Genomic DNA, 26,202 nt, shown 5'->3' with positions numbered 1-26,202 from the left:
CTCTTAGCGCTGGGAGGGGTTTAATTTCCACCTCCTACCCAGGATAGAAACCCCTTACAACTGCTCTGTGTGCAGGCTTCCACCAAAGACCCCTTCATCGTCTCCTGGGACGGCCCATTCCTACCAGGGTAGCATTGGTTCCTAGAAAGTTCTTGGCAAATTTACCTCTATGGCAAGTTTACTTTCCCAGTGCAGCCCCCCTCGGGTGTCACAGCTCACAACAGCGCTGCTAGGAGAGGCAAACGACCCCTTACCTCTGAGTTCTTCCTCCTCAAAGGCCCTTTTCTGTCAATCCTGACTTCCATGTAATGTCTTCCAGCACCCCCGTGTGAGCATGCCCCTACTGGGCTGTGTGTATGGTTTAGAATCACGTTTGGAATCTCTTCTAAAAACAAGACCCAGAACTAAAGGCATTCTTACCGGTAGAGTCACCTGGAGCAGGTGTGTTTGTTTGTGGTGACTGTCGCACTATGTAGCCATGACTAGCCTAGAAGCCGCTGTGGAGAACAAGCTGGTCCTAAAGATCACGTGCCTCTGCCTCCTGAATGCTGGGATTAAAGGTGCGCAGAACCACAGCAGACCTTCAGGGCAAACTTCTTCAACTTCCGACTCACAACCCATTTGGGGTCAGAAATCTTCATGTCACCTGAGTATGCAGGTGTATAAAAAGATACATAAATAAAATACTTATCGATAATCATAAAATTATAGTTTATTAATGAGAAAAGCAAGTTTGTGTGTTAATGAGATGGATATGCTTGTTTGCTTTTACAGTGAAAGAACTAAAGCTTATCTAAATATTGAATACTGTAGGGAATCTTTAATACTTCGCGAAGCTGATCAACATTTGAACTCCGTAGTCACCCACAGGGAGAGCTCAGCTTCATGTAGACATGTCGCATAGGGACTCAGAGAGATGGGTTGGCCTCCGCGAGCCCTTGCTGCTCCATCCTGTGGACCTGAGTTCCCAGCCCTCACACTGCTCTAACACCCTGGAACTCCAACTGCAAGGGATCCAGTACCTTCACCTGCCTCCTCGGACGTCTGAGAATGTGTTCACATACACACACACACACACACACACACACACATACACACACGGATGTGTGCAGTCACTCAACAACAAAATAAAATTCTATCATGTTCTTTCTCCACCGCCATCCAACTTCATGTTCTTTCTCTCTTTCGTTTTCTTTTCTTTTTTCTTTCTTTCTTTCTTTTTTTTTTTTTTAGAAAAGTTCTCACTGTGTAGACCAGGCTGGTCTTGAACTCACAGACCTGTATAACCCACAATTTACAAAGCTGTGACTTGGGGGGACCTTTCTATTTTGAGGGAAAAAAATCTTTGCAGAGAAGCATCCAACCCTTTTTCAGACATAGCCAGCAAAACATTTTGTGCGTATCCTCAAGTAAACTTTCCAATCCAGAAGGCCTTCCTAAAGCTGTGATGAAGAGGAAGGCACAGGAGACCAGATTGAATTCACTCTGCTGGAGGCAAAAGATGGGTCCTATAGCAAGCCAACATCTAGGCCAAGGAGATTCTCCAGGACCCATACAAAAAGGTCCCTTTGACCATAGCTTTCCCTGTCTAAACAACTTCCATGTCTTTCCACATGGCTCACAGATCCTCTGAGTCTGACCCAGCCTAGCTACTTCTCTCCCTCTTGGCTGCTCAGGCCACCCTATCTCCGTTATCTTTGGCTCTATAACCCCCACTCCTCTTGTTTGTCTCCCGGAATGTCTTTCCTGCCTCCTTTAGGAGTTTTCTCTCTCTGGGAAAATCACAGCACATCGAGAAAACCAGTCGTTCCCTCCTTCCATTGATTCCAGATCACATTCTAATGGCTGGAGGTGGCTCTTTTCTCCAAATTATTTTCAGTTAACTGGTTGTCCAAACCAGAATAGGAGCTGGCCTTTATTATTTTTTTCTTTTAGCATAATTAAATACAATGAATGCCATCATTCTTTTGGTCTGAGGAACATCCTCGCTATGTCTTTACCCTCATCATATGGAAGGGATGGATATAGGGTCAATTCAGACTCGGGCTTTCACAGACTAAGTAAACGAATACTTACGACCTAACATGTTACCTTGTATAAAAGCTGACACAGCAAGGGGGTAATTTTGACCTCATTTTGTGTTCCCAGCTGTACCGCAGATCAACTGTGATGTCAAAGCTGGAAAGATCATCAATTCTGAGTTCATAGTGAGATGCCCAGCAGGATGCCAGGACCCCCAATACCGCGTTTATGGGACTGGCATATACGCGTCTTACTCCAGCGTGTGTGGCGCCGCGGTTCACAGGTGAGTGACTGCGACCTACTCAACAATCCGTGATCAAAGAGCTAGCGGGGACCCTCTGGTGCAGGGTTGCTGTCATTAGCAAGCAAAAATGTACAAAACTGGACGAGCCTCCCGCATTCCGTTTGGAAATTTGTCCGAGAAGCCATGCATGGTCCTGCATCTCTTACAGAATTTGACTGATTCCCCTGCCTTTCTTTAATTTTAAATTTCATAATTTATTTTAAAAAATGCAAATGAAAACAAAATCATGCACCATAATTAACCAGACCCCAAAACTTCACGATTCAGTCAACATGTATACAGTTAGGACAGTCATTTGGAACAGAAGCTGTGGAACGTCACATCGGAGTCTATACTGTCACTGCTAAGTGTATTTTTACGCATATATCCACGACCAAAAATAAAAAAACCGTATTCTGAATCCTGTCAATAATATATGGACATGTGGATAAGGAGCTAAATATTAGGGGATAAAGGAGAATTGAATGCGGATGACAGAGATAAGCTATAGAAGCAGATAGAACACTGTATTCCTCCCCCTTTGGTGAGGAAGAAAGAATTGCATTCTTCCACAACCATGGCAAAGAAAAGAAAGCTCTTGACCCTGAATAACAGTTTCTCCTGCCTGCAATGTGCAAAGAAATGGGGGGGGGCATGACCAGGAATTTGGGGGAAAAGCTACCAGAGCTATGATGACAGACTGGGGACAGAGGAGGGTGACAGGTGGTTCCATTTGTCCAGCAGCACTTTGGGATTGAGGGACAACAAGAGGCATGGCATGCTTTGAACTCAGTCACAGCTTAAATGAAGAAAGGCAAAGTGACCTTCACAGACTCCATAGACCTCTTTTTCCTATGTCGGGAGCCAAACACAGTGAAATGTGTGTTTGTCTAATATCGTTGGTGATCAAGTGAGCCCGCACATGGCGAACACTTTGCCCAGCTAACCTAACTTGCACACTCTTCAGAGCAATTCCCCTCTGTCTGCTGCTGTTAGGATATCTTCAAGATAAAGACAGGGCCAGGTGTGGCTGTGCACACCTGTAATTCAGCATTTGGGAGTGTGAGGCTGGAGAATCAGGAGGACAGGTTATTTTCTGCTGTGTTGCACAGACTCTAAGGCCAGCCTGAGCTACGTGAGACCCTATCTCCAAAATCAAAACCACACGAAAAGACATATCAGATGAATACAGCCCGCGTGGATCTCCTAAGGCTACATCCTTGAGCATCAGAGTAAGGGATTGTAAGCCAGACCCACCCAGCTGCTCACTGCTGCTGGCACAGCCTTGCATGCAAGGCCTGGATGCTAGATAACGTCTGAATCATTCGGGCTTCTGGTTTCCTTTTTTTTTTTCTTTTCTTGATTTGCACAAACACTAATTGGTTGTTCTGCTGAATGATCTAAGAATCTCCTTTGATGGCAGCTAGTTAGTCCATATGAGATTTGGAGTAAGCAAACAAAACAAACATCAAAAGACTGCACATAAGATACAGTTTGAGAATTACCAGGAGACCATACTAGATGTGCTTATCCTCTGCACATAGCAATGGGAGGAAAGAAGGTTTAGATGGAAACAGGACTACAAATCCTCCATTGAAGATAAGCTGTAGAATATTACAGAAAAGCAATGCTAACTTAGTTCAAGAAGATGTAATGAAAATAGTTTGCATCCCTCTAGAAATGAAGTTCGTGCAGGAAACAAGCTTATATAGGAATAAACACGCATAAAAGCACACAAACACACAAATACATGCCCCCCAGTATTTCATATAATATTCATTTCTGCACACATTTGTTCATGCATCCTATGCTGATACACACACATGAATGCTTGTGTGCATTCTTACATACATTTGCACACCCATCACACACCACCAGCATCAATAGTATTCTAAGGTCTATACCTGCACAGACACTGTGGTATCTGTGTCGACAATGACATTTGCTACAGAAGCTGAGCCTGCCTTGAGGGGTTTTTTGTTTGTTTGTTTGCTTGCTTTCCTGCTGGGCTCTGAATGGCTGATACCTCACTTCCTTCCTTCCCTTTCTTTTGACTTCTTTTTCTTTTTCACATTCTGGCTTCCTCTTACCCTTATCTTTTTTTGTTTTGCTTTTTGTTTGTTTTTAAGCAAAACAGAACCATATAGTAAATTTGGCCTTACCAAAGATGTCGTCTAAATGACGAGTAACCTTTCCCTGGTCCTCTTTCCTTCCAGCTTCATTTCAGTTCGATACTAGCACCCATTTGTCAGAAGAGGAACTTGGGCACAGCGAAGTTAATGTCATTGCTAACTAGCTGCAAGAGAATAGCAGAGTCCCTGTGTCCCTGACTTCCAGCCCAGAGCGTCATAAGAACCACAGGACCCAGCATCACCCAGTGTATGGAGTGAGTGAGGGAGGGAGGCCCTATGTATACTCTGCAGGAGTCATAGTCAGAGAAGGCTTTGTGAGGAATGCCTAAGGAGGAAACCGAGAAGTGTTTGGAGGAGCAGGGCTCTGCAAGCCCAGCGTACAGAGCAGGGCATAAGAAATCAGCGAAAAGAATACAGATGAGATCAGAACAAGACTCGCAGCTTGTTTGTGAGCAACCGAAAGTCACTGCAGTTTCCTTGGACCCATGTCTGAGAGAGTAGCAGAAGTTTAGGTATCACTGCCCATTGGGAGGATGAACAGAAGTCTTCAGTGACTAACAGGAATTCAGATGCTATTAGCTTTGTTTTCCACAAACAGAGAGAATCTGTTTTTCAGGAAGCCAGATTTGAGACATACCACTCAGGGAGTGTGCTCTAGGGAAGCTCAGTTCCTCCCCTGCCAGAGTCTCCCTCCCACAGGCAGAACAGGAGGCAGCCAAGAACAGACCTGGCCTCAGAAACCCAAGTTAGCTTTGATTAAAGGATTTGATATTCATACATCGTATCGTGAACAACCATTTTCTCACAAGTGGCTTATTTTATTCTTTCAAAACAAAGGTATATTGGTCACATTAAAGCATCATATCTGGGCTCAGGCTCATCTCAAACGGACCCTTTATTATTTATTTATTTATTTATTTATCTATCTATTCATTCATTCATTCACTTACTCACTCACTCATTCATTCATGGGGGAGGCACACACATGGCATGTCCTGTGCGTGGAGCCCAGAAGACAATTTGGGGGAGCTCTGTTCTTCCACCTTACTGAAGCGGGTCTCTTGTTTCTGCCATCCTGCATAATTCAGGCTAGATGGCGCATGAGCTACTCTGAAGTCTCCTCTACAGTCTTCACCTCCAATCTCTCCACAGAAGTCCTACAAATGCACACTGCTTCATGCAACTTTTTCTTACATGGGCTCTGGGTTCTATCTTGGGTCATCAGGCTAGGCTGGTGTTAGCAATGACACCAATGCCATGCAAAGGAATGCACAAACTATGTGACAGTGTCACAGCAAGTCAATTCTTACTGTAAAAAGGATGAACCAGAAGCCGAAATGGGCTAGCTACATACCAGGGCCCACGTGGCTCAGGGACCGTTTTATGGAGTCATTGACTTGGGTTGTGACTGCAACTCAGCCAACTGGCCGCGTGTGACTTCACCCTGACACCCTGACACAACAGGCTAATTCCCACCAAGGGGACAGATAAGGCTCATGAAACATGAGTCTTGCTGGGCTATCTTTGATTTGAGAGAGACAGAGAGAGAAAGAGAGAGAGAGAGAGAGAGAGAGAGAACTGGAGGGAGGGAAGGTAGGAAGGAGGGAGGAAGGAAGAAAGGGAGGGAGAAAGGGAAGGAAGAACAGAGGGAAGAAAGGAAAGAAAGAAGCAAGAGGGGACTGGAGAGATGGCTCAGTGGTTAAGAGCACTGGCTATTCTTCCAGAGATTCTGGTTTCACTTCCCAGCACCCACATGACAGCTCACACCTGTCTGTAACTCCAGTTTAAGGGGGTCTTATATGATACCTTTACACCAATGCACATAAAATAAAGTTAAATAAATTATTTTTTAAAAGAAGGAAGAGAAGGGAAGGGAAGGGAAGGGAAGGGAAGGGAAGGGAAGGGAAGGGAAGGGAAGGGAAGGGAAGGGAAGGGATAAAGAGTTCCTCACAGCTAGCAAGCACCTTCAAACCCACTGAGTCATCTAGCAGGTTCTAACCCATGTATGTAAAGGGGCAGAGGTAAAGAGAGCTCTTCCTGAGACAGAGCAATGGGGAGAACATTTTCCCCATGCAAGGCCTCTTCCTGAAGATTTCTGAGTGTGTGCCTATCCTCAGTACAGTGCCCACTCAACACTTCATTCAGTGGTCTATCCTCCCTCTTCTATCTGATGAACGGGCCTCAGTTTATCTCAGACCTCAGGCACCAGGGTCAGGAAGGAGGTGAATGTCAAGGCCGTGCACACAACTGTACATAGTTAAGGTGAATGGCAAGGCCAAGCACATGTCTGGGCAGAGCTGAGGTGCATGTCAAAGCCAGGCACACGGCTGTGCAGAGCTGAGGTGAATGTCAAGGCCGTGCACACAACTGTGCAGAGCTGAGGTTAACGGCAAGGCCAAGCACATGTCTGGGCAGAGCTGAGGTCTGGTGAGCTGGTGATAAATGTTTAACAGCCCATTCTCCAGTAAGGCATCAGAAGGCAGACAGATCTCACTAGACTGCTCTTAGGATGGCTGGTCTCAAACCCCCAATGTCAAGTTAACTTGGTCGCGAAATCCTAAAAGCTTAACAACTTGTTCCCCAGAGCTGGTGTAAGAACTTCCTGCCCCAAACCACTGATACATTTTTTTACATAGAAAAATAAAATGTTATCCTTCCCACAGGGATTTTTCCCAGGGGCTGGAGAGAGAGAGTTCAGCGGTTGAGTACTTGCTGCTCTTCCAAAGGACCCTAGCTTGATTCCCAGCAGCTAAACAAGGGTTAGGAGCGCATGGCTCACAAACACCTGTAACTTCAGTTCCAGGGTATCTGATGCCCTCTTTTTGGCCTCTGTGAGCGTCAGGCAGGTATGTGGTATACATACATGCAAGCGAAACATCTTTATACACATAAGAATAATTTGTAAATTTGTTTTTCATTATTTTTCACTTGTTTAAGAAGCAAGCTTAATTCCAGAAATCTTTAGAGGTGATGGTAAATCACCAAGTTTGTTATGAGCACAAAAGTCTAAGATGGCAACAGAAGCAAGATGGCGTCAGGCTCTCTGTGAGGAAGGGCATGGGCAATGAGGGGACCCAGTGAAGGCGGCAGCACAGTGTAAGCCATGTGAATGGGATGGCGAGAGCGTCAGCAAGCAGAGGCTAGCCAGACTCCATGGTAGAGCAGTAAAGGCTAGAGGAAGTAACAAGGAATTAGAAGCAGAGGTGTCTGTGCTCCTGAACCCTAAGACGTACCACAACCAACAGGGACAAACTTAGGGTTTGAGATCAGCGAGACCTGCCCGCTTTCAAATCCCTCTTGTAATGCGCTGATTACAAAACCTTTAGTGACTCATTCATTGGAGCAGCCTGCTTCTATGGAACAGGAAATAACAGGGTTCCCTCCGCCCCAGGACTCTGAAGTTTGCTGGGAAGGGCAGTGAGACAAGTGTGAGATGATTTTAGAGCCATTAAGGGTTTTACATGTCGAGTGCTATTATCGCTTTCTTCAGGGCCACAGGGAATTGGAGTGTTGAAAGTGGTTGAGTCACTGTGGAGTGGGGAGGACAGGAAATGGCAACCTTATTCCTGGAGGGAAGGGTCTGTGTTGACGGGAGCAAATCCTGCTACTTTTGATTCATATGCCATAACTTGCAGATACCCAGAGGAGCTATGGTAGACTCCAGAGCAAGGTAATCACATTGCAAAGGTGCTGGTTAGGACCTGAGGTAGGCCTCCTGCCTCGCAGATGGCTATGCCAGTCCCTACACATCAGGGCATAAAACCTGGTAAAAATCCTACAAATCAAGGAACAATTATCAGCCCTGGGAGATCCGTTACTTTCCTTCTTTCTCCTCATTTTTTCCTCTTCTTCTACCTCCTTCCTCCCTCTTTCTCCTCTTCTCCTTCTTCCTCCCCTTTCCCCTCAAAGAACCATGTACCATTAATAATTTTATCCTGCTCCTTCAAGTGACTGAACTCGTTCTGGGATATGTCAAAGTCAAATGAGAAACAGTCCGGCACAAAGTCTTACTTCAAAGAACAAGGGGGAAGCTTGATGTGGTAGCACCTGTCATAGTCCCAGGTCCTCGGGGGTCTGCGGCAGGTGAATTACTTGAGTTCAGGAGCCAAAGCCAACCTGAGCAACAAAGTGAGACCTGCAAATACAGAGTCAAGAAGAATACAGAAAGTCACTAGAAAGCCAGGCATGGTGAGGCAAGAAGGTTGGGACTTTAACGTCTGCTTGGTCTACACAATGAACTTTGAAGCTAGCCTGGGACACATAGGGAAACCTTGTCTCCAAAGAAGTAGAGAAAGGAAGGAGGGAGAGAGAGACGGAGGGAAGGAGGGAAGGAGTGGTTTCCTTGGACCAAGTCTGAGAGAGTAGAAAAACTCTTCAGAAAGAGGCATCATCATCCATTGGGAGGATGAATTCTTAAGGGAATTTGAGATGCTGTTAGCTTTGTTTTCCACAAACAGAGAATCTCTCTAAGGAAGCTCCATAGGATTAAAAACTAGGGAGCAGGGAAAGAGAAGGGCTAAGTGAATTAGCACAGACCTTCAATCTCAGCAATCAGGAGGCAGAGGCAGGCAAATCTCTGAGTTTGAGGTCAACCTGGTCTGCATAGTGAGCCAGATTTACCTAGCAAAACCTTGTCTAAAAAGAAAAAAAAAGTAATTAATTAGGTTAAAAGAAAAATTTAAGACGACAAGACTGAAAATACACAACCAAAGAGAAAGAATGGGAAAGCTAGGGAACAAGAGAACTGTGTCATAAGAGCCAAGAGGGTGAGGACATTTGACCTGGAGATCAGGTGCCCAGGCCAGGCGTGGAAACACCATCTTGGTAATTGGGCTGCAAGCTGAAGCAAACTTTCCCTTAACCTTTCGTGCGTGGGAGCAAAGACAGAGACTGGCTGCTGTGCTGTTAACAGGCAGTATTTCTGTACCTTCTTATGTGTAAGTTTTTTTTTTCTTTTCATAGTGGTGTGCTGGATAATTCAGGAGGCAAAATACTTGTTCGGAAAGTTGCAGGGCAGTCCTGGTACAAAGGAAGCTATGCCCATGGTGTTCAGTCTTTATCGCTGCCCAGATGGAGAGAATCCTTCGTCATCTCAGGTATGGTCCCACCCTGAAGACAGGATACAGGCATCTGACGAAATCTGGGGCACCAGGACGAAATGCAGTCTTTCAGCTCCTTTTTAGTTTTTGCTTATAGCCCACCTCATTTTAGAAATATAGGAAACATTCATTCTAAAAACAAGAATTATGAAATAATTATGTATTCATACTTACATGATAAATCATTGCAAAGTCAAACCTGGAAATAATGCAGCAGTTGCTCATCTTAGCTACGTCATAGCTGTCCACAAATCCAAGCCCACTTCACATAAAGTGAATCACATTTATTAAGTTGAGTTATTTAAAGAAAAAAACTAGTCCTTCAGGTGGGCCAAATGAACCCCATATCTAGAAATTCTTCCTTGAGCTCTCTGGGAGATGGAGAGGTGGCAGCATGGGAGAGAAAGAGCGAGTCACAGTTTTATTTTAGATTATTTTGAATTTTTGTTCAATTAATTGCTTCACTATGCAGCTCAACTTTCTAGCGTCATGGAAGTCTTACAGATAATAAATTCTGACTCTCCTCCTCCCTCTCAACACTCCTGGAGTGTAGCTTCACAGTGAAAAGGCAACCAGCTCTCTCCTAGCCATCATGAACGGCTTCTCCTATCTTTGTTATTCCTTCGAGCCAGTCTTTTATTTTGAAAATAAACTAACAGAAAACTGAAAGGGAGCGCAATGACTGCCCATCTTTCTTTCACCCAGATTCTTTAATGGTTAACTTTTTTTGTTTTGCCTACTTGCATATCTACCATTTAAAGATAAGTTTTCTGGAAAATGTTGTGAGTGTCCTTGACATTTTATCTCCAAGTGCGGCTCCGTATACGCAACTCTAGCAGTGCAAAGGCTTTCTGAGCAACCATCGTGGTACCACATCTGCAAAGGAACATTGATGCACCACTGACTGGTGAAGACTTCTTATTCACGTGCTCAAAATCGTCCTCAGAATCATTTATTCCCTTTCTGTGATCTGTAACATGATCAAAGATTAGACCTAGCATTTAGTTGTCAAATCTCTTTGTTCTCTTTCAATTCCCCCACGCACATCACATCTTGTCATCATGAATAATAAAGACATCTGTGAAGTCTAGACCAGTTGTCTAGGAGTATGTCCTACAGGATGGACCCAAAATGGGGCCAGTCGCTTTTTTGTCTTTGTTTTTGTTTGTGTGTGTGTGTATGTGTGTGTGTGTGTGTGTGTGTGATTGGATTCAATTTCAATAGACATTTCTAACAGTATATTTATGCTTTATATATATGAGTGTTTTGCCTGCATGTATATATGTGCACCATGTGTGTGCCTGCTGCCCACAGAGGCCAGAAAAGAATATCAGAACTTCTGGAAATGGAGTTACAGCTAGTTATGAGCCATCATGCGGGTACTAAGAACCGAACCCAGATCCTCTGCAAGAGGAGCAAATGCTCTTAATCACTGAGCCATCATGCCAGCCCCCCAAATATTTTGAGGATAGGTTATATCATCAAATCTTCATGGTGTCACAGTACAATGGCCATATCAAAGAGTTATACTGCCAGCTTCTTTCATTGTTACTGATACCAAGTTTGATTGCTTGCCTAGTATAATATACGTCTCCAGGGCCATGATGTGTGTAATTAGTTAGGAAGCAGGGTGATACTTCAAGAGCTTGAGGAAATTATTCCCCAGTAATGTTTACTCAGCAGTTTTTACACTCCTTGCCCATCCTGGCTTCATAATTAAGACATTAGTCAGTGGTTCTCCAGTATCCCCTCGGGGTACCAAAATCTACAAGCTGCTCAAGCGCCCTCTGTACAAAGGTCTGGGCATAACCTATGGCTATCTCTTGGCGTCGCTGTGCAGCCTCCGGATTCCTTCCACACCTAACAATGTGGTTGCTGTGCACTGTAGCTAGTCCACTCTATTGTTTAGGAAAGGATGACACAAAACAACCACCTGCAGTTCAGCACAGCTGCAAATTGTTTCCAAGTATTTTAATTGCAGATGAGTTGAATCACAAATTCAGATGCTACGCAAACAGGACAGGCTGTAGCTGCAGAACTACGATGTTTCCTAGTTGGGTCATTCCTTCCACAGTAGCGTTCCCCTTAAACCCTTGCACTGTTGTGTTTAATGTAGACTGTGGACTCACTCTTTCTCTTTTAAATATAATATGTTATTACCCACCACACCCAACAAACCTTCATTATATTGTTGTGTCTCACATCCCCTGAGATTGGCCAGTAAAAGCTGCACGTTCTGGTGCCCTGTCACATTTGATTTGGAGCAGAAGATAACACCCTATGCTCACCTTACCCTCTCTTTGCACAAGACCCGGCCTCCTTGTTTTCTCTTAGGAAGCTCCATAGGAATTTAAACCTAGATTCTAATTCAAAGCTGCCTGGCCTCCAGCAAGATTGAATGTGATGGAATTATCCTAAGGAGAAATTCCCCCATGGAAAGAGAAATGTCTCATTATACCATGGCTCTTCCAGACAAGGTGGTTTTCTGATCCCCATTAGGCACCCCAGGTCCCAGCCCTTATTTCCTCCATCCATCAGAATTGTGACAAAAGAAAGCCCAGACCTTTTAGGATTCTCCTCCAAATGGGCAACCCCTGTTTCCCCGAGCCTGTTAAGTTATACAGATGAGCCTGGTTTCTTTATCAAATCATGGAAGGCCATCAGCCACAGAGTAAGTTATAACTAAGAACTCAGGGCAGAGACCAAACACAGTGTCACTATCTCCTTGAGAAGAGAGAACTATAACCCCCACATAGGAATGCACCAAGCAACGCCCGCCTAAGCGAGAGAATTCAGGCTAACAACTCAGCCTGCCGTCCAGGACATTCCTAGAAAGGAGAAGCATTGAGTGTTACCGATGTTTGTGGTGGTTGTTGTTGGCTTTTTGTTTTCGCAATAAAATCAGTTTAACAAGTTTATTCCATATAAATCTCATCTTCCATCTCCCTCATTCCACCTTGTGACATTTAACAGAAAACGACTGTGGCCAAAGATCATAAGCGTGTGCTTACACAGTGACCAGGAGACCTCTTCAAAAAAGATGTTAGGGAGGTCACTGTCTTGTCAGGCTATTGCTAAGGACACCCTGTGAATCGCAAGTTCACGGCCAGTCGTGGCAGAGCCCTCTTCAGAAGGGTCAGGTGTAACCTTTCTCTGGATTTTTATTTTTAATTTTTATAGGTCACTGTGCTTCTTTAATTAATCTGCCTTGGGGATCTGGGAGCTGTGGGGGAGAGATAGGGTGTGCGGTTTAGGTCCTCATAATCCCCGGACGGTGCCAGCTTTTGCAAGGCCAGCATAGGTCCCCTAACCACTGCCCTCGGTAGGTACTTTGATCCACATTTCAGACAGCTGAGCTGATGCTCTCTTGTCTTCTGAACAGAAACACTAAGAACAACTCAGTTTTAATCATAAGAAGAAGAGTAAGAAGGTAGAGGCCTCTCTCTACCTAGGCCTCTCTATGTGTGAACTCATTGTGGCCCATAGCCAGGAGGCCCTCAGGAGGTCTGAAGCAGCCTCAACCAGGGTCTGCTCAGAGCAGGCCCGGACATGGCTGAGGGCTTGGAAATGACCCCTTCTGCTCCCGGGCAGTTTTAATACGATGAAGTAAGAGGCACCCGTGAGCCAGATTGTTTGCCTTTGCGTGGAACTTACAGGTAATGTCTGAATAAAGTTTTGCCTCTTTGTGAGCATATGCGGCTCCAAACACTTTCGAATTTCATTTTTCAATGCATCCCTGTAACTTTTTAGGGGTTGTGTCATTATTTATATTTTCTTAATGAAAAAAAATCCAGTCTTGAAGATTATAGCAGCTAATTAAAAGTAAAACTAAGGGCTGGGGTATGGTTCGGTGGTAGAACACTTACCTAAGCACACGAAGGGCCCTGGGTTTGATCCCCAGGACCATAAAAATAAAAATGATATGAAAAAGTAAAATATAAATAGAAAGCCAGTTTTCTTAGGCTCAGGCACTTTCCGAGACCTCACAGTTCTTGGGTCAATGGGATGCTTGGCACATTCCTGGGCCGTGTTCTGACCTAATTCACTCCACTCCCCATAATGACACTACCCCTTACCACTGAGAGATTAATGCTTTCATATAAATATGACAGCAAGTGTTCACCACCCCACCCCCCACTGAAGACAATGATAGGTAGCAAGGCCCTAAACCTTAAGATATTCCTGCACGGAGCTAGAGAAATGAATCAGTGGTTAAGAGCCCTTAACGCTCTTGCAAAGAACTGGCATTTGGATCCCCACACCTACACTGAAGGCCTCATAAATGCCTATGGTGGCTTCAGTTCCAGGAGATCCAAAACCTTTTTCAGGCCTCAGCATGCACACGCACACGGGCATGCACACACACACACACACACACACACACACACACACACACAAATAAAATAAATCTTCAAAGGTATTTCCTCATGTCATAACTACATGAGACACTGCTTATGGCCTGGGACCTTAACAGTTATGCAGAGACAAATGAACTTGTAAGGTGTGGGGGAGACTGTCTGAATTCTGTTGGCACTTTCCATTTAATTGTAGAACAGAGCCCACTGTCTGGCATCTCTTGGAAATGAGATGACTCCACAGGAAATGGGCTCTGGGCCCATTCCAGTCGTCCAGGCTTGATGACTGCTTACTTCTCTACCAGATCATTGCTGGTCCAGCTCTGATGGCCCAGTGTCTTTCCTTTCCTGCTTCTGTTGTGTGCTTGTCAGACAAGACTGCTCTTTCTCCTTGCCTTGTACCTGACGTCTCTCCCCAAGTGGCCATCAATGGTTGTTGTCAAGGAGGGCCTATACACAGCTGCTCTCGGTGTCCGTGATGCCCGGGAATTCAATGGGTCCCCCAGGACCTGTGAAAGCAGGAGGTGACCATCCATCCACAGAGGGCCAGTCCGAGACCTTAAAGAAGACTATGTGGACATCCATCTCCTGTTGTAACTTAATATCCAAAGCCCCGTGGATGAAAACGTGTTAGCTTACATGTCACATCTTCGGGAGAAAAATAAGAAATTGCTAATGTTAAGCAGCTCTGAGTCATGGAGATTTTATGACTTCCATTCCGTTATTAATAAAACAAATGCTCTGTGGGAGAACAAAATGCCACTTGACTTTCCGTTTGGAATCAACAACTGGGTGCAAGGGCAACAGATGCTGCTGAGCTCAAGAGAGACAAATTGGAAAGAGATAATCCATTTATCGTCACGGAAAGATCTAGAAACCAGCCCCGGAAATAAATTTCTCTTTCTTTTCTTTTGCAGAGAGTAAACCCCAAAAGGGTGTAACCTACCCGTCGACTCTTACATACTCGTCATCCAAAACCCCAGCTGGCAAAGCAGGCAAGTGGTCACGTGTTGTTTCACCCACGGTGCCTGAGTACATGAATGTGCCATGGTGTGCTTTAGGAGATGGTGTGGGAATTACCATCTTACCCAGCTAAGCCCCGCTGACCCTGGAGATGCTTTCACCAATGCCAGGAACATGGCACCAAAACCAACAGGATCAGAGAGCTGTGGTTTGGGAGTGAGGGGTTTTTGTTATTTTCACGACTGGAGCATGTCTCTTTATCTGTGTCATTTTCATTCAGAATGACTGTCCTGGATGTCATTACTGTTACTTTAGATGATGATGTGATCTTATGCCTAGAAATGTTTCCTGGCAACTAAAAGGGAAGAGGCTGCCTCTGCTTGGCTATAAAGCAAAGGGAAGGAGCGAGAATGATGGGACCCGCTCACTAGCAGCAGGCAAACAAGCGGTGGATCTGAATCAGGACACAGGGCACTTCTGCGGGGCTCACCTGAGCAAGCCTCCACAGGAATGGCAGAAACTAAGGAATCCCTTTTCTGGGTTTCTGCACTAAATCAGACCTGCGCCCTCCGTGGTGCTGGCGTGGGAGGCGCGTGGACTTGTCACTTAGGCAGGGGCTTTCTCACAGGATCTGGCATTCCAGAAAGAAGGCGGGTGGATGGATCTGGCTCATTCTACTGGTGGATGTAGGGAGGACATGGCTCTGGAATTTTAAGAGCTAGCATTTCTTGAATATTTGCTGTGCGCAAGGCACTGTGACAAGACCTTCCCCTGGTAACTTTTAGTCAGCCCACGTTGCTACCAATATGCCCTGTTCTTAGCCCTAATGCACAGTTTGCAGAAAACACAGCTCGGAAAAGCTGGGTAGATTTTCATTGACCAATAGTAAGGAATGAGCAAAGTTGGGAGTCAAACTCTCAGATAGCCTGGCTCCAAACACCTCTCTCTCAATCACTGTGCTAGATCTTCTCCTGCTAGCCTCCACGGGTACAGACTCCTGGTATCAGGAGCCTTCGCAGACACATTGGGAGCTGCCTGCCTTTCATCTTGTCACGGCCTCTCCTACACCTTCTGTGACCTTTTAATCGCTGAAGCAATCAAGACGCATATGAGTTGCAAGAACACAACCATCCCTGTTCACCACGGTGGGGTGATACCTTAAGGAGGGGATCTGAGATATGTCCTGTCTTCCTCTGGAGAGGACACAGGAAGGAGAGTGGCAGGAGCCTCCTAATAGTTTCTGTTTCATCTGGGTCTGCAGCCTCTGCAGTCTGGTGATTTCCAAAGAGGTGAAGTGTGCAGATAGCTGGGTTCTGTTTTATCTAGTCTACTCTTGTCCAGTCCCTACCCTTTTCCTCCATTCCTAACATACCATCCCAGGAACCAGCAGCCCCTGCGCTCAGAACTCTGGGCTTCTCTGTAGACTGCCCTGGGGCCTGAGTTGCTCTGAAGTGAGGTCACCTTCCTTTCCCTTCTCTGGAGCTGTTGAGCGCCTTTGGCCAGGGATGTGCTAATGGCACCGATAACCTTAGAGATCTCAAGGGTAGAGAGAGTAGCCAGTGCCAAGTAATGCCCGAACTGTGCAGTACACATGCCAAGACCCTCTCTATTTATACTCTGTGCTTCTAGCCTCCCAGAATACTCCCCTAGTGTCTCTGCAAAACTCTGCAAGGGGTCCAGGATGTGCGTGTGAAGATTCTGCCTCAGAAAGGCTGGCAGGACGTGGACAAGCCATCCACCGGCAGCTTCTTCTTTAGGCTTGGAAAGGCAGCAGGAAGGAAGGAAGGAACTCTCACCTGAAGACCCCTCACACAGTGCACAGTGTGGCTGCCAGTCCCTCCCTTTTGTTGGTCCTTGCTCTCCCTCACTGCTCAGGGAGACTTGGGTCTAGTGACCACACAGATTAACCTGGGATTAACACAGATTTGAGAAGCTCAGGGACGAATATTTTGTTATAGAAAGGAGTATTCAGGTCCTTCTGGCTTCAACCCTCAGTCATAACCTGAAAAAACAAGAAGGGTCCCTGCACAGCCATCTGGTTATCACACCTAACAGCCAAGTCCTCTCTCTGAGCCAGAGCCCTGGGTTACAACTGCCTGAGGCAGAGAGCGCCCCTATCTTCCCCTGCTTCAGATAAAGCTGACCAAAGAAGGGTTTAGCAATTTTCCCAAGGCTATGATAGTAACTGGTTCCTTAGAGGCTGATAGATTGCATCATGCTAAATCAGGAAACAGATGTGGCAGAGAGCAGGAAGAAGGTTCAGGTAAGCCTTGAGGTTTAGAAATCCATTAGAGCTGAAAGCCCCAGGCAGAGGTCTGTCCAAAGCCCCCCTTAGCTACACCAGCCAGGGCCACACTGACCACACACTTGCCTTTATGCCTTCGTGGCAGTTTGAAGTAGTGCAAGTGGGCCATGGGACATCCCCCTCCTACTTCTATTTAAATCTGTGGCGTACCCAAGAGTCCCACCAGTAAAGCACGACCATCATGGATGTCACTTGTGCCCATTACCACATCACCTCAAGCTTCTGTAGCGTATCAGCAGGTGTTATTATCTGTCCCTTATTTCCAGATTGTCCATGCTTAACAGCATCTCAAAGAGTTGCATTTCTTCAGTCACCCGTGCCCTCACCACTGAGTGCATCCTGGGTCAATGACGAGTGTGCCAGTATCAAACGGAGGCTTGGGGTCTCGCTCTGTCTCTTTGAAAGGACATGCCCGCATGGAGTGAGTTCTTACTAATTAAAAAAATCGCAGGGATAATCATGAAAGAGCGGTCTCATTGCTACTCTTCCTACGTGACCAAATTCCTTCAGGAACTGGACAAAGCAGAAAAGAGGTAGATGCAGGGTTAACTATGGCTCAGGTCTCCGCACACTGCATAAAATGCTTACTAGGCTCTTAAAAGAATGAGTTAATAGGTAAATCTGGCTAGGATGATCCCCCCCAAAGCATAGCCAGCATCTTCAGTGGCCAGTTATCTCACTTGCATCCTGGAAAGTATCTGATTTGCCTTGCAGGGCTCCCACTGGGGACAGATATTCCCTGGCGATGTAAAGGCTGCCTCTCCCAGGCAGTTAGCCACCCTAAAGTGGGCAGCTGCTACTCGGAGGCCTCCTCCATTTGCTCTGGGCTGGATAAAAACACCTAAGTGTTGATTTGTAGAAATGCCTCAAAAAAACTGGGGAGGCGCATTCTTGGTGTCATGGCCTAAGAAGGCTGAGGAAATCTGTTACTGAGAAAGAGGGACAGGACACCACTCTCTCACCTCCCTTTGGCGGTGACTAAACCCTGCCTTGGAAGGAGACCCTACGCTTTATGGCATCACCTCCCAGGCGTCCCCTGACTGTATCCGCCCTGTTGTCACCTGCTGTCACCTGTTGTCCCTCCTGACAGTAAGCTTTGGCGACCAAGGCCAGACTTCTACTTCCTTCCCTGTTAGTGGGCAAAGAGCGTGAGTTTAGGTCCAACCACGCTTGAGTTCTAACCTTGCCTCTGCCTCCACGCGTGGCGCCGGAACACTCCTCTTCACTGGGAATGCTTATTTTAAAAAAGCCTCCATGGTGCCAACAGCTAGTGGTTGACCAGTGGGTCTTAGATCTCCTGCCCTGGTGTGCAGACCCGAAGCTCAGAATGAGTTAGTGCTGAGAAAACCAAATCTTCCCCAGCACTCAGACCTGTAGGCATCTTGGCTTCTGTCCTTGTCACAGCCCCCAAGGCACACTGCTGTCCCCTGCAGAGGGGAAGCATAACGTAGTATGAAATGTCAGCTCCTACCATTTATTGGATTTTACATGTGCCAAGCACAGTCTGGGTGACTTATACACTTCACCCAAATTATGGCAGGAGCCCTGCCATATAGGCATGACAGGCCCCACTCAGAAAGGACAGGTTCAGATAGCTTCAGAACCAAAGCTGGCCACAGTGGGGCTAGGAGCCCAATCTGGCCCGGGCTGCAGTTCTTAGTTCAAAGTTCCATGGCCCATCTGAGATCCAGTGAATCAGCCTCTCGGGGAAACAGTTCCAGGTGGCGGCATCTGTAACCCTCCCTCTGCTCAACTCCATTGACCTGCCAGTGCAGGGGGCTCTGGGGCTCTGTCTGCAGCTGTGGAGAAGGTGGCCATACCCAAATCAGCAACATACTGAGAGCCCGAGGCACGTCTGTGAGACCCTTTGGAAGGAGACTACATTTCCATCCATCTGACAACACTGTCACTGAAACTGGCTGGGTGTTGTGTCCAGTTGTTCAAAATGAACCCAGAGTATAATTCAGTAAGGGCCTGGGAGAAGTTAGGGCCGAAAGAGTGGCATTTTCTTCCTTCATGGTAAAGATGGTTCTCAGCTGCGACAAGGAATGAGTAACGCGGTCCACATAGGACGAAGAGTATCTCTTTTTTTTTTCACTCTTGGGTAAATTGATCAAGTGTTTGAAAGCAGCTGGGTCCTGCCAAGTAACCCACTGACCTCATGTCGTTTAATCTCTAGCTCTCTTAAAAAGGAATATTGACAAACGGAGATAGCTGGGGTAATCGGGAGCCTAGGATCTGGCCAACTGGAAGGGATAATTGTGATTTTCAAACTAGAATAAGCCTATGATGGGAAGATGTTCTAGCCAAAGCTTTATTTGCTGCATTATGGCTGAATTAATTTATTTGAGAGTAAATATATATATATATATATATATATATATATATATATATATATACTGCCTGTTTATTTATATGTCTTTTGACATGAATCATTGGATCCTGATCTTGTTCACTGAAATCAGAAGCAGTTCTACTCAATGCCCCCCTCCCCCCGATGAAGCAAAGCCATCCTGGGCCCACACCTCCCTCAGGAGGCGCCAAAGCCTTCCAGCAACAGCATATGGCAGAGGATCCCTCTTGAGAAATGAAACGCTTCTCTAGGACTTATTATGAATGGCTGTCCTTTAAAGGAAAGAAAATGTCATACATTGGGCTTGGGCAGGTTTGGCTTTGCCCCCGGGTGGTGCAGATGCTGGCTGAAACCCGGAAGTCATCCATGGCTCTTTAACCATCGTCTGGCCTGGTCTTATGACCGATTTAAAGATGGCTAACTATTGGCAAGCAACAGGGTTAATGAAAATGAGGAATCTGCCACCCGTCTACAAGAGCAGATGGGATGGTTGGATCAAACCCCGGGGCTGGATTTGGTTTTCATCTGGTCCGCCCTCCCAAATTAGTGGTGTGATTCACCCCGGAAGGTGACAGTGTCAGGATGTGTAAGGGAACAGGTGCCAGTGTAGGGCAGTGTGTCTGAACACCCACCAAATGTTGGTCTGCAGGGCCTGTAGCTCTAACACTGTTCTCCAAGGATGCCGGACATGCATAGTGCTCTACCATATCAAAGAGCAAATTGGGAAGAGGAAGAGGCATCTTTTAACCTCACATGTTACCCCCTTGGCCTGCTTTTCCAGGTGCCTAAATGCATCAACCCTAATCACAATGAATACTAGAGCCAGGGTTCTACGGTGGGCTGAAAAGTTCCCCTCAGAAAGATACTAAATATCCCAATCACTGTAAGCCAAGTGCGCCCTTATAGGGAGAGGAGCACTTTTTGCCAGTATGGTGAAGGGTCTTGACATTGGATATTTATCATGGATTATCTGTGCGGGCCTGAAATACAACCACATACATCTCCACAAAGAGAAAGCAGAGGAAAATTACATCACACCCTGATGAAAGGAGGTTATATGAAGACAAGGCAGAGAAACCAAACAAGGATGCTAACTTTAGAGACAGCCACAGACCAATCCAGATGAACTTGACTGATGCGAGAAACACATTCAATCCTCGGGCTTCCTTGAGGAGGCTCAGTTGTGCTGATCCCTTAAATCTGACTCGTAGTCCTTGTTTTGGAATCCTGGCTTCTAGAAGCATAAGCAAAGGAATCTCTGTTGCTTTAAGCCACCACACCAGAACACAAGATTCCCAGTTAGAGAATTAATACTCCAATGGGTGCTCAGTAGCCAAAGGCAATAGACCTAGGGCCGAGGGGCCGGCAAAGGGGCTGGGGGTGGGGGGGGGGCTCTTAGGTCTCTCTACAGTCCTGGCTCAAGGTTCCCACGATAGTCCCCAACTTGTGTGGAGTAGCCTCCTTTCCCTAAACTTTCATTGATATTCTGAGCAATTAGAGCTTTAACAAACTTAGACTTGCTTTGCAAGAAGCAATTGGAACCTTGTATCAGCTCTCCATGCTTCTGGAAATGACTTCCCACTTGGGCTTGAGAGATGATGGTTCAGTGGTTAAAAGCACTTGTGCTTTTGCAGAGGACTGGGGTTCAATTCCCAGCACCCATGTAGGGCAATTCATTACTACCTGTATGTAGTGAGGAGTGGTGGGCTGCGTTCCTGCTGCCTGGCTCCTGGCTATCTGGCTAGCTTATGCCCCAAAATAAAAACACACAAATTGTATTCATTTAAACACTGCCTGGCCCATTAGTTTCAGCCTCTTATTGGCTAATTCTCACATTTTGATTAACCCATTTCTGATAACCTGTGTAGCACCACAAGGTGGGGGCTCACCAGGAAAGATTCAGAATGTCTGACCTGGTGGCTGGCTCCATGGCATCTGTCTCAGGGAGGAGAGGCATGGCGATTTGACTAACTTCCCTTCTTCCCCGCATTCTGTTCTATCTACTCCACCTATTCAAATCCTGCCCTATCAAAAAGCCAAGGCAGTTTCTTTATTAACCAATGAGCGTACTCCATCACCTGTAACTCCAGCTCAAAGGGATCTGACTCCCTCTGGTGACCTTCACTGACACCACGCTCAAATGCATAAGCCCACACATAGACACAGACACACACATAAATACATGACTAAGAATAAAAATAAAATCTTAAAGGAATAACCTCGACTCATACTCATACATGCAACCCAAATTAAACTCAGTGAAACAAATTCAAAACATCAAGTTGGAGGGACCTTGTTGGGAAGAAAGGGGTTTGAGGTGATGGGAGATGGTAATGGGAAGTGGAAATGCCCAAGAGTCAGTATATACACATAAGAAATTGTCAAAGGATAAGAACATGTGAAACAACCAAAATCTTCATGTGACCCCTGTTATTTACTTACCTCCATTATCCCAGTTATTGGTAAGATGTCTGGGGCCAAGTGGAGTCAGCTGACTGGTTGTGAACCACCTTAAACCGAAATGCGTTCCCTAAGAGTGAGCCATAGCGGAGGCCCTGGAAGTACCATGTATCCATAGGCCAATTGCAATTGAGATGGCAAAGCCATAGAAATGGAAGAAGAGAAAAAGAAAAATGGAGGTTAGGAAGAAGAAAGAACCAAGACAAACCATTCCTTACGGTGCCTGGCAAAGTAATTTAGCAACTAATCATGTTCTGTCTTTCCTATATCGCTATGGTTTTGAACTGTCACTCAAGTGTGTTGTTTAATCTTTGGTTGCTTGTTGGCTTGTTGCTCTAAAATTTCTCTAGATCCCACCTTCCACTATAACTAGTACGGGTCTCTTCTAAAAGCCAGTGGTGTTCAGTAAACATTTATTTGACTTCTGGTCCTAAATCCTACAGGCTTCTAAATCCTTCAGGCTATTTTGTAGGCACCAATGCAATTCTATTTTCTTACAGGTGAGGCCACAAAAGCCTATGAGAACCCGTCTATTATAGGGACAACCACACAACCTGTCACCCCGACACAGACTCTAGCTATCACAGTAGCTGAGGCCTTCTACAGAGCCACATCAAAGCCATTCACAGAATATGTAACCAGCAGCCCCAGACCCCAACCCGTGGGACACAGGAGCCAGGAGATGGGTGAGTAGGTGGGTCATGGATTGTTGTGCGCTACAAGGGCAGGCAGTATATCCCGAGTGGAGCAACTCGGTTGGAACCTGGTGTGCAGTGGCCAGCCCTGGCCTTTTCAGCTAGGGATTAGGGAGCCAGTGAGACCATCACAGGTGTGGGAGGCAGGCTGTATCTTTCAGGCTCAAAACACGACTACTGTTGCCATACCCACAAAGATAGGACAGTATGCGAAGCATTATTTTTTTATAAGATCAAGGCTCCCCCAAAAGCTCAGCTGAAAAAGACAGGAGATTTAATTCTCAACATTATCGCATTGCTGGATTTTGTTGGTTTCTGTGAAGAATAAATGGCCCACACCCCAGAAGTCTTTAGATATTAGGAATAAAACCAAAAGAATCCCTCTAGGAAGCCAGATAGCTGATGTGCTTGCTTGTCACATAATTCAATCTCGAGTTTCTACACTGGCATCTATCTTCACCACCCTGAGATAAAGAGCACCTGTGTCAGATCAAATAGTTTCCTGACAAAGTGGGAGTGGGGGGGGGATGGGAAATTGTGCAACAGGATCGCTATTATCTTGGAAGGTTTATCTGAATAGTTCCTGTCTGGTGACACATTTTCCTGCTTGGAGGAAGTTCCCAGGCCCCGTTTTCAGCCTCTCCCCTAATTGTCAGTCATTATTGCCATGCGCAGGACCCTCCCCAGCCACCTGTCTCCTCATCCTTTTATTTCCTGCAGGAGAATGTACACTTCCAAGGCACTAGGCCCTTTTCTAATCAACTGACACAGATTAGCTCACTAGATCCTAGCAGCTCTGCCAGGCAGATCTATATGACTTCTAACTTGAGCAACTCCATTGTTGCGGTGAGTAAACTAAGGAATAAGGGGAGCAGGAACAAGTCCTAGGTCACACCGGTGAGCAGGCAGAGCAGGAATCTGAGTGCCAACACCTGGAATTCCTGCCATCAGCAAACACATCAGTAAAAATCTGAGCCATGAAGTGGCAAGATCGGAGGCTTCTGGACTTTCCTAACATTGTCAGTAACTAATGGTAACCCTCAGGCTGCCCAGCACCCATGCACTCCCTGGGCCGAGCATACCACACGCTTTATCATATTCTTGGCACTGACCCCACTGTAAATGGTCTATTTTATAGGTGCCTCATGGGAGAAGTTGTGACCTAAAGATCCCAAATCAGAGAATCATAAAAAAATAATTTTGCAAGTTTGGAAATAAGTCAGACACGCTCCGCACCCCATCCTAGTCTTGTTTAATTGCACTAGTAGTAACACAAATCAATGATACCTAGCAGCAACAAGAGAGAAGCAGCCTGTGGTGCTGGGTAACCAGGGTTCATAGGAGTCCCCGGAACCAGGGCTTTTTCTTTATTCCATCCCAAGCTCTTCATTCTTTCAAATACACTCGAGTGCCTGAATCAGCTGTCGTCTCTCCCAGAGGGCTCCCGTTCTTATGTAACAGACAACAGTGACTTGTGGCTTGTTTACTTGGCTGCTCCGGGCAGCTTGGGAATCTTGATGCCAATTTGGCTGAAAACTCCTCAAAAGACCTGAAGTAGTGACTCCCAACCTGGCAAAGCTTTGCTATTCCTGGCTTTGGGACAGGGGCTTTGGACAGCAGCTTCCCAGCCCATCACTATTCCCGTTTCTTACTCACACAGCACCCGCTTCCACACAGCTCACACACTGCTGGGTGCATCCCTGGGGAGAGAGAAGCCTCTGTGCAGCAGGCGCCATAGATGCTAAGACGGGAGCCCAGGTAGGGAGAGAAGGAGTTCTTAACCACTGCAGGGCCCAGCCAAAGCCGTTCTGCATGCGTTAAAAAAAAAAAAAGCAGCTTTGGATGTCCATTTAAAATAACAGCTGTATTGAGACACCCTTCACATCTCATACAATCCACCATCTAAAGCTCTTATTCACGGGGTCATAGTATATACATAGTTATATGGCCATCACGACAATCACATTCTAGAACGTTTTCATTGCTCCCAAAAAAACTCCATTCCTATGAACCTGAACCTGAGGCACTACCCCTTTGGTCTTAGACTTTTGGTCAGCAGTTCTCCACCTATGGGTTGTGACCCCTTTGGGAGCCAAATGACCCTTTCATGTGAGTCACCTAAGACCATGGGAAAGCACAGATGTTTGCATTACTGTTTGTAACAGTAGCAAAGCTACAGTTATGAAGTAGCAACAAAAATGTTGCAATTGAGGGTCAGCACACCATGAGGAACTGTATTAAAGGGTTGCAGCATTAGGAAGGTTGAGAACCACTGTCCCAGACAAACATTATCTACTTTTATGAATGACCCTCTTTAAAAAATTTATTTCAGCGTGAGACTGTTACTTTGTAATTTGAGTCTATAGTTCTCTAAGTGATACACATATAACATCAAGGGATTGAAGCCCATGCCCTTGCTATTGCTCCATAAGACCTCCAGGAAGATGGCCTATGAGCATAACCATTAATAGTAATTTAGACCGCTTTGTGTCCTTTTATAAAATATACTTAATATAAGATTATATAATAAAGTAGGCTAGCGGTGTAAGCCAGTGATGCCCCCAGGCTCCATTCCCAACATCATGGGTGCCTTTCTTGAAGCATAGCTGTGCATATTTGCTATGATATTTTAACCCAACTACATGAAATCATTTTTAGTAAACAAAGAACTACTTTTAAGTTTAAACAGGCTGAAATACTCTGCCAACAACAAGAAAACACGGCTCACAGTGTTGACAGATAGATCACTTGTTATTGTATGTGTGTGACTTAAACGGAGAGCTGATAGAAGTGGCTGTGCCTGGGCGTTCAAGCAAAGCCTAATTCTTTTAAGAAATATCTGTTGAATGTCTACTATGCGTCATTGGATAACATTCTAGGATATAGCAGTGATCATCCCACCCCAATGCACAAAGATCCACAACCAGTCCCTTCCGCGCAGGACACCTGGCATACGTGGAGCCGGAATAGGGACTGCCTGTGTTTGAGGCCAGACAGTTAGTCATCTTCATCCTGCACTGAAGACTAAGGCATCCTCTCAGGCAGGACACAACCCCTTAGACTCTAGGTGGTTCTCAACCCTTAAACAGAATTCCTCATGTTGGGGCGACCCCCAATCATAAAATTATTTCATTGCCACATCATAATTGCAATTTTGCTACTGTTAGGAATCATATTGCAAGCATCTGGTATGCCACCCCAGGGGTGTTGCGACCCACAGGTTGAGAACCACTGCCTTAGAGGGAGGCTAACAACAAACTATGTATGTATTTAGATGCAGAAGAGACGAGAGCGCTCTCAGCGCATGAAAGCAAGCTTAGGCATGGGAGGACTCCCAGGAAGCGGGTGCCGAACACACATCATGGCCCATTCACTGACCCATGAATATACAAAACAAGACATCAGGAAAGACCAAACCAGAGTTAGGAGTAATGAGCCAAGACCCAGGGGCACAGGGATTTCTCTCACGGGACAAGAATAAGGCTGTCTTCATGGGAGAGGCACACCCAGCACCAGAGAAAGCCACCCAGAGAGC

General features: G+C 45.9%; 1 protein-coding gene across 1 annotated transcript in view; it reads left to right on the top strand.

The window, feature by feature from the left end:
- The first annotated feature begins 478 nt into the window (after nucleotides 1-478).
- Nucleotides 479-26,202, top strand: part of Vit (vitrin) — a 64,844-nt gene continuing 39,120 nt past the window's right edge. Inside the window, exons 1-5 of the mRNA XM_042054549.1 lie at nucleotides 479-626; nucleotides 2,149-2,305; nucleotides 9,400-9,533; nucleotides 14,809-14,886; nucleotides 22,473-22,658. Coding sequence (XP_041910483.1) covers nucleotides 479-626; nucleotides 2,149-2,305; nucleotides 9,400-9,533; nucleotides 14,809-14,886; nucleotides 22,473-22,658 — 703 coding nt within the window. The remainder of the gene's footprint in view (nucleotides 627-2,148; nucleotides 2,306-9,399; nucleotides 9,534-14,808; nucleotides 14,887-22,472; nucleotides 22,659-26,202) is intronic.

The sequence above is a fragment of the Arvicola amphibius genome, chromosome 2, assembly GCF_903992535.2.
Source record: "Arvicola amphibius chromosome 2, mArvAmp1.2, whole genome shotgun sequence".
NCBI lineage: Eukaryota > Metazoa > Chordata > Mammalia > Rodentia > Cricetidae > Arvicola > Arvicola amphibius.
Note: the sequence above shows the minus strand (reverse complement) of the source record. Positions and strands in the feature narration are given on the sequence as shown.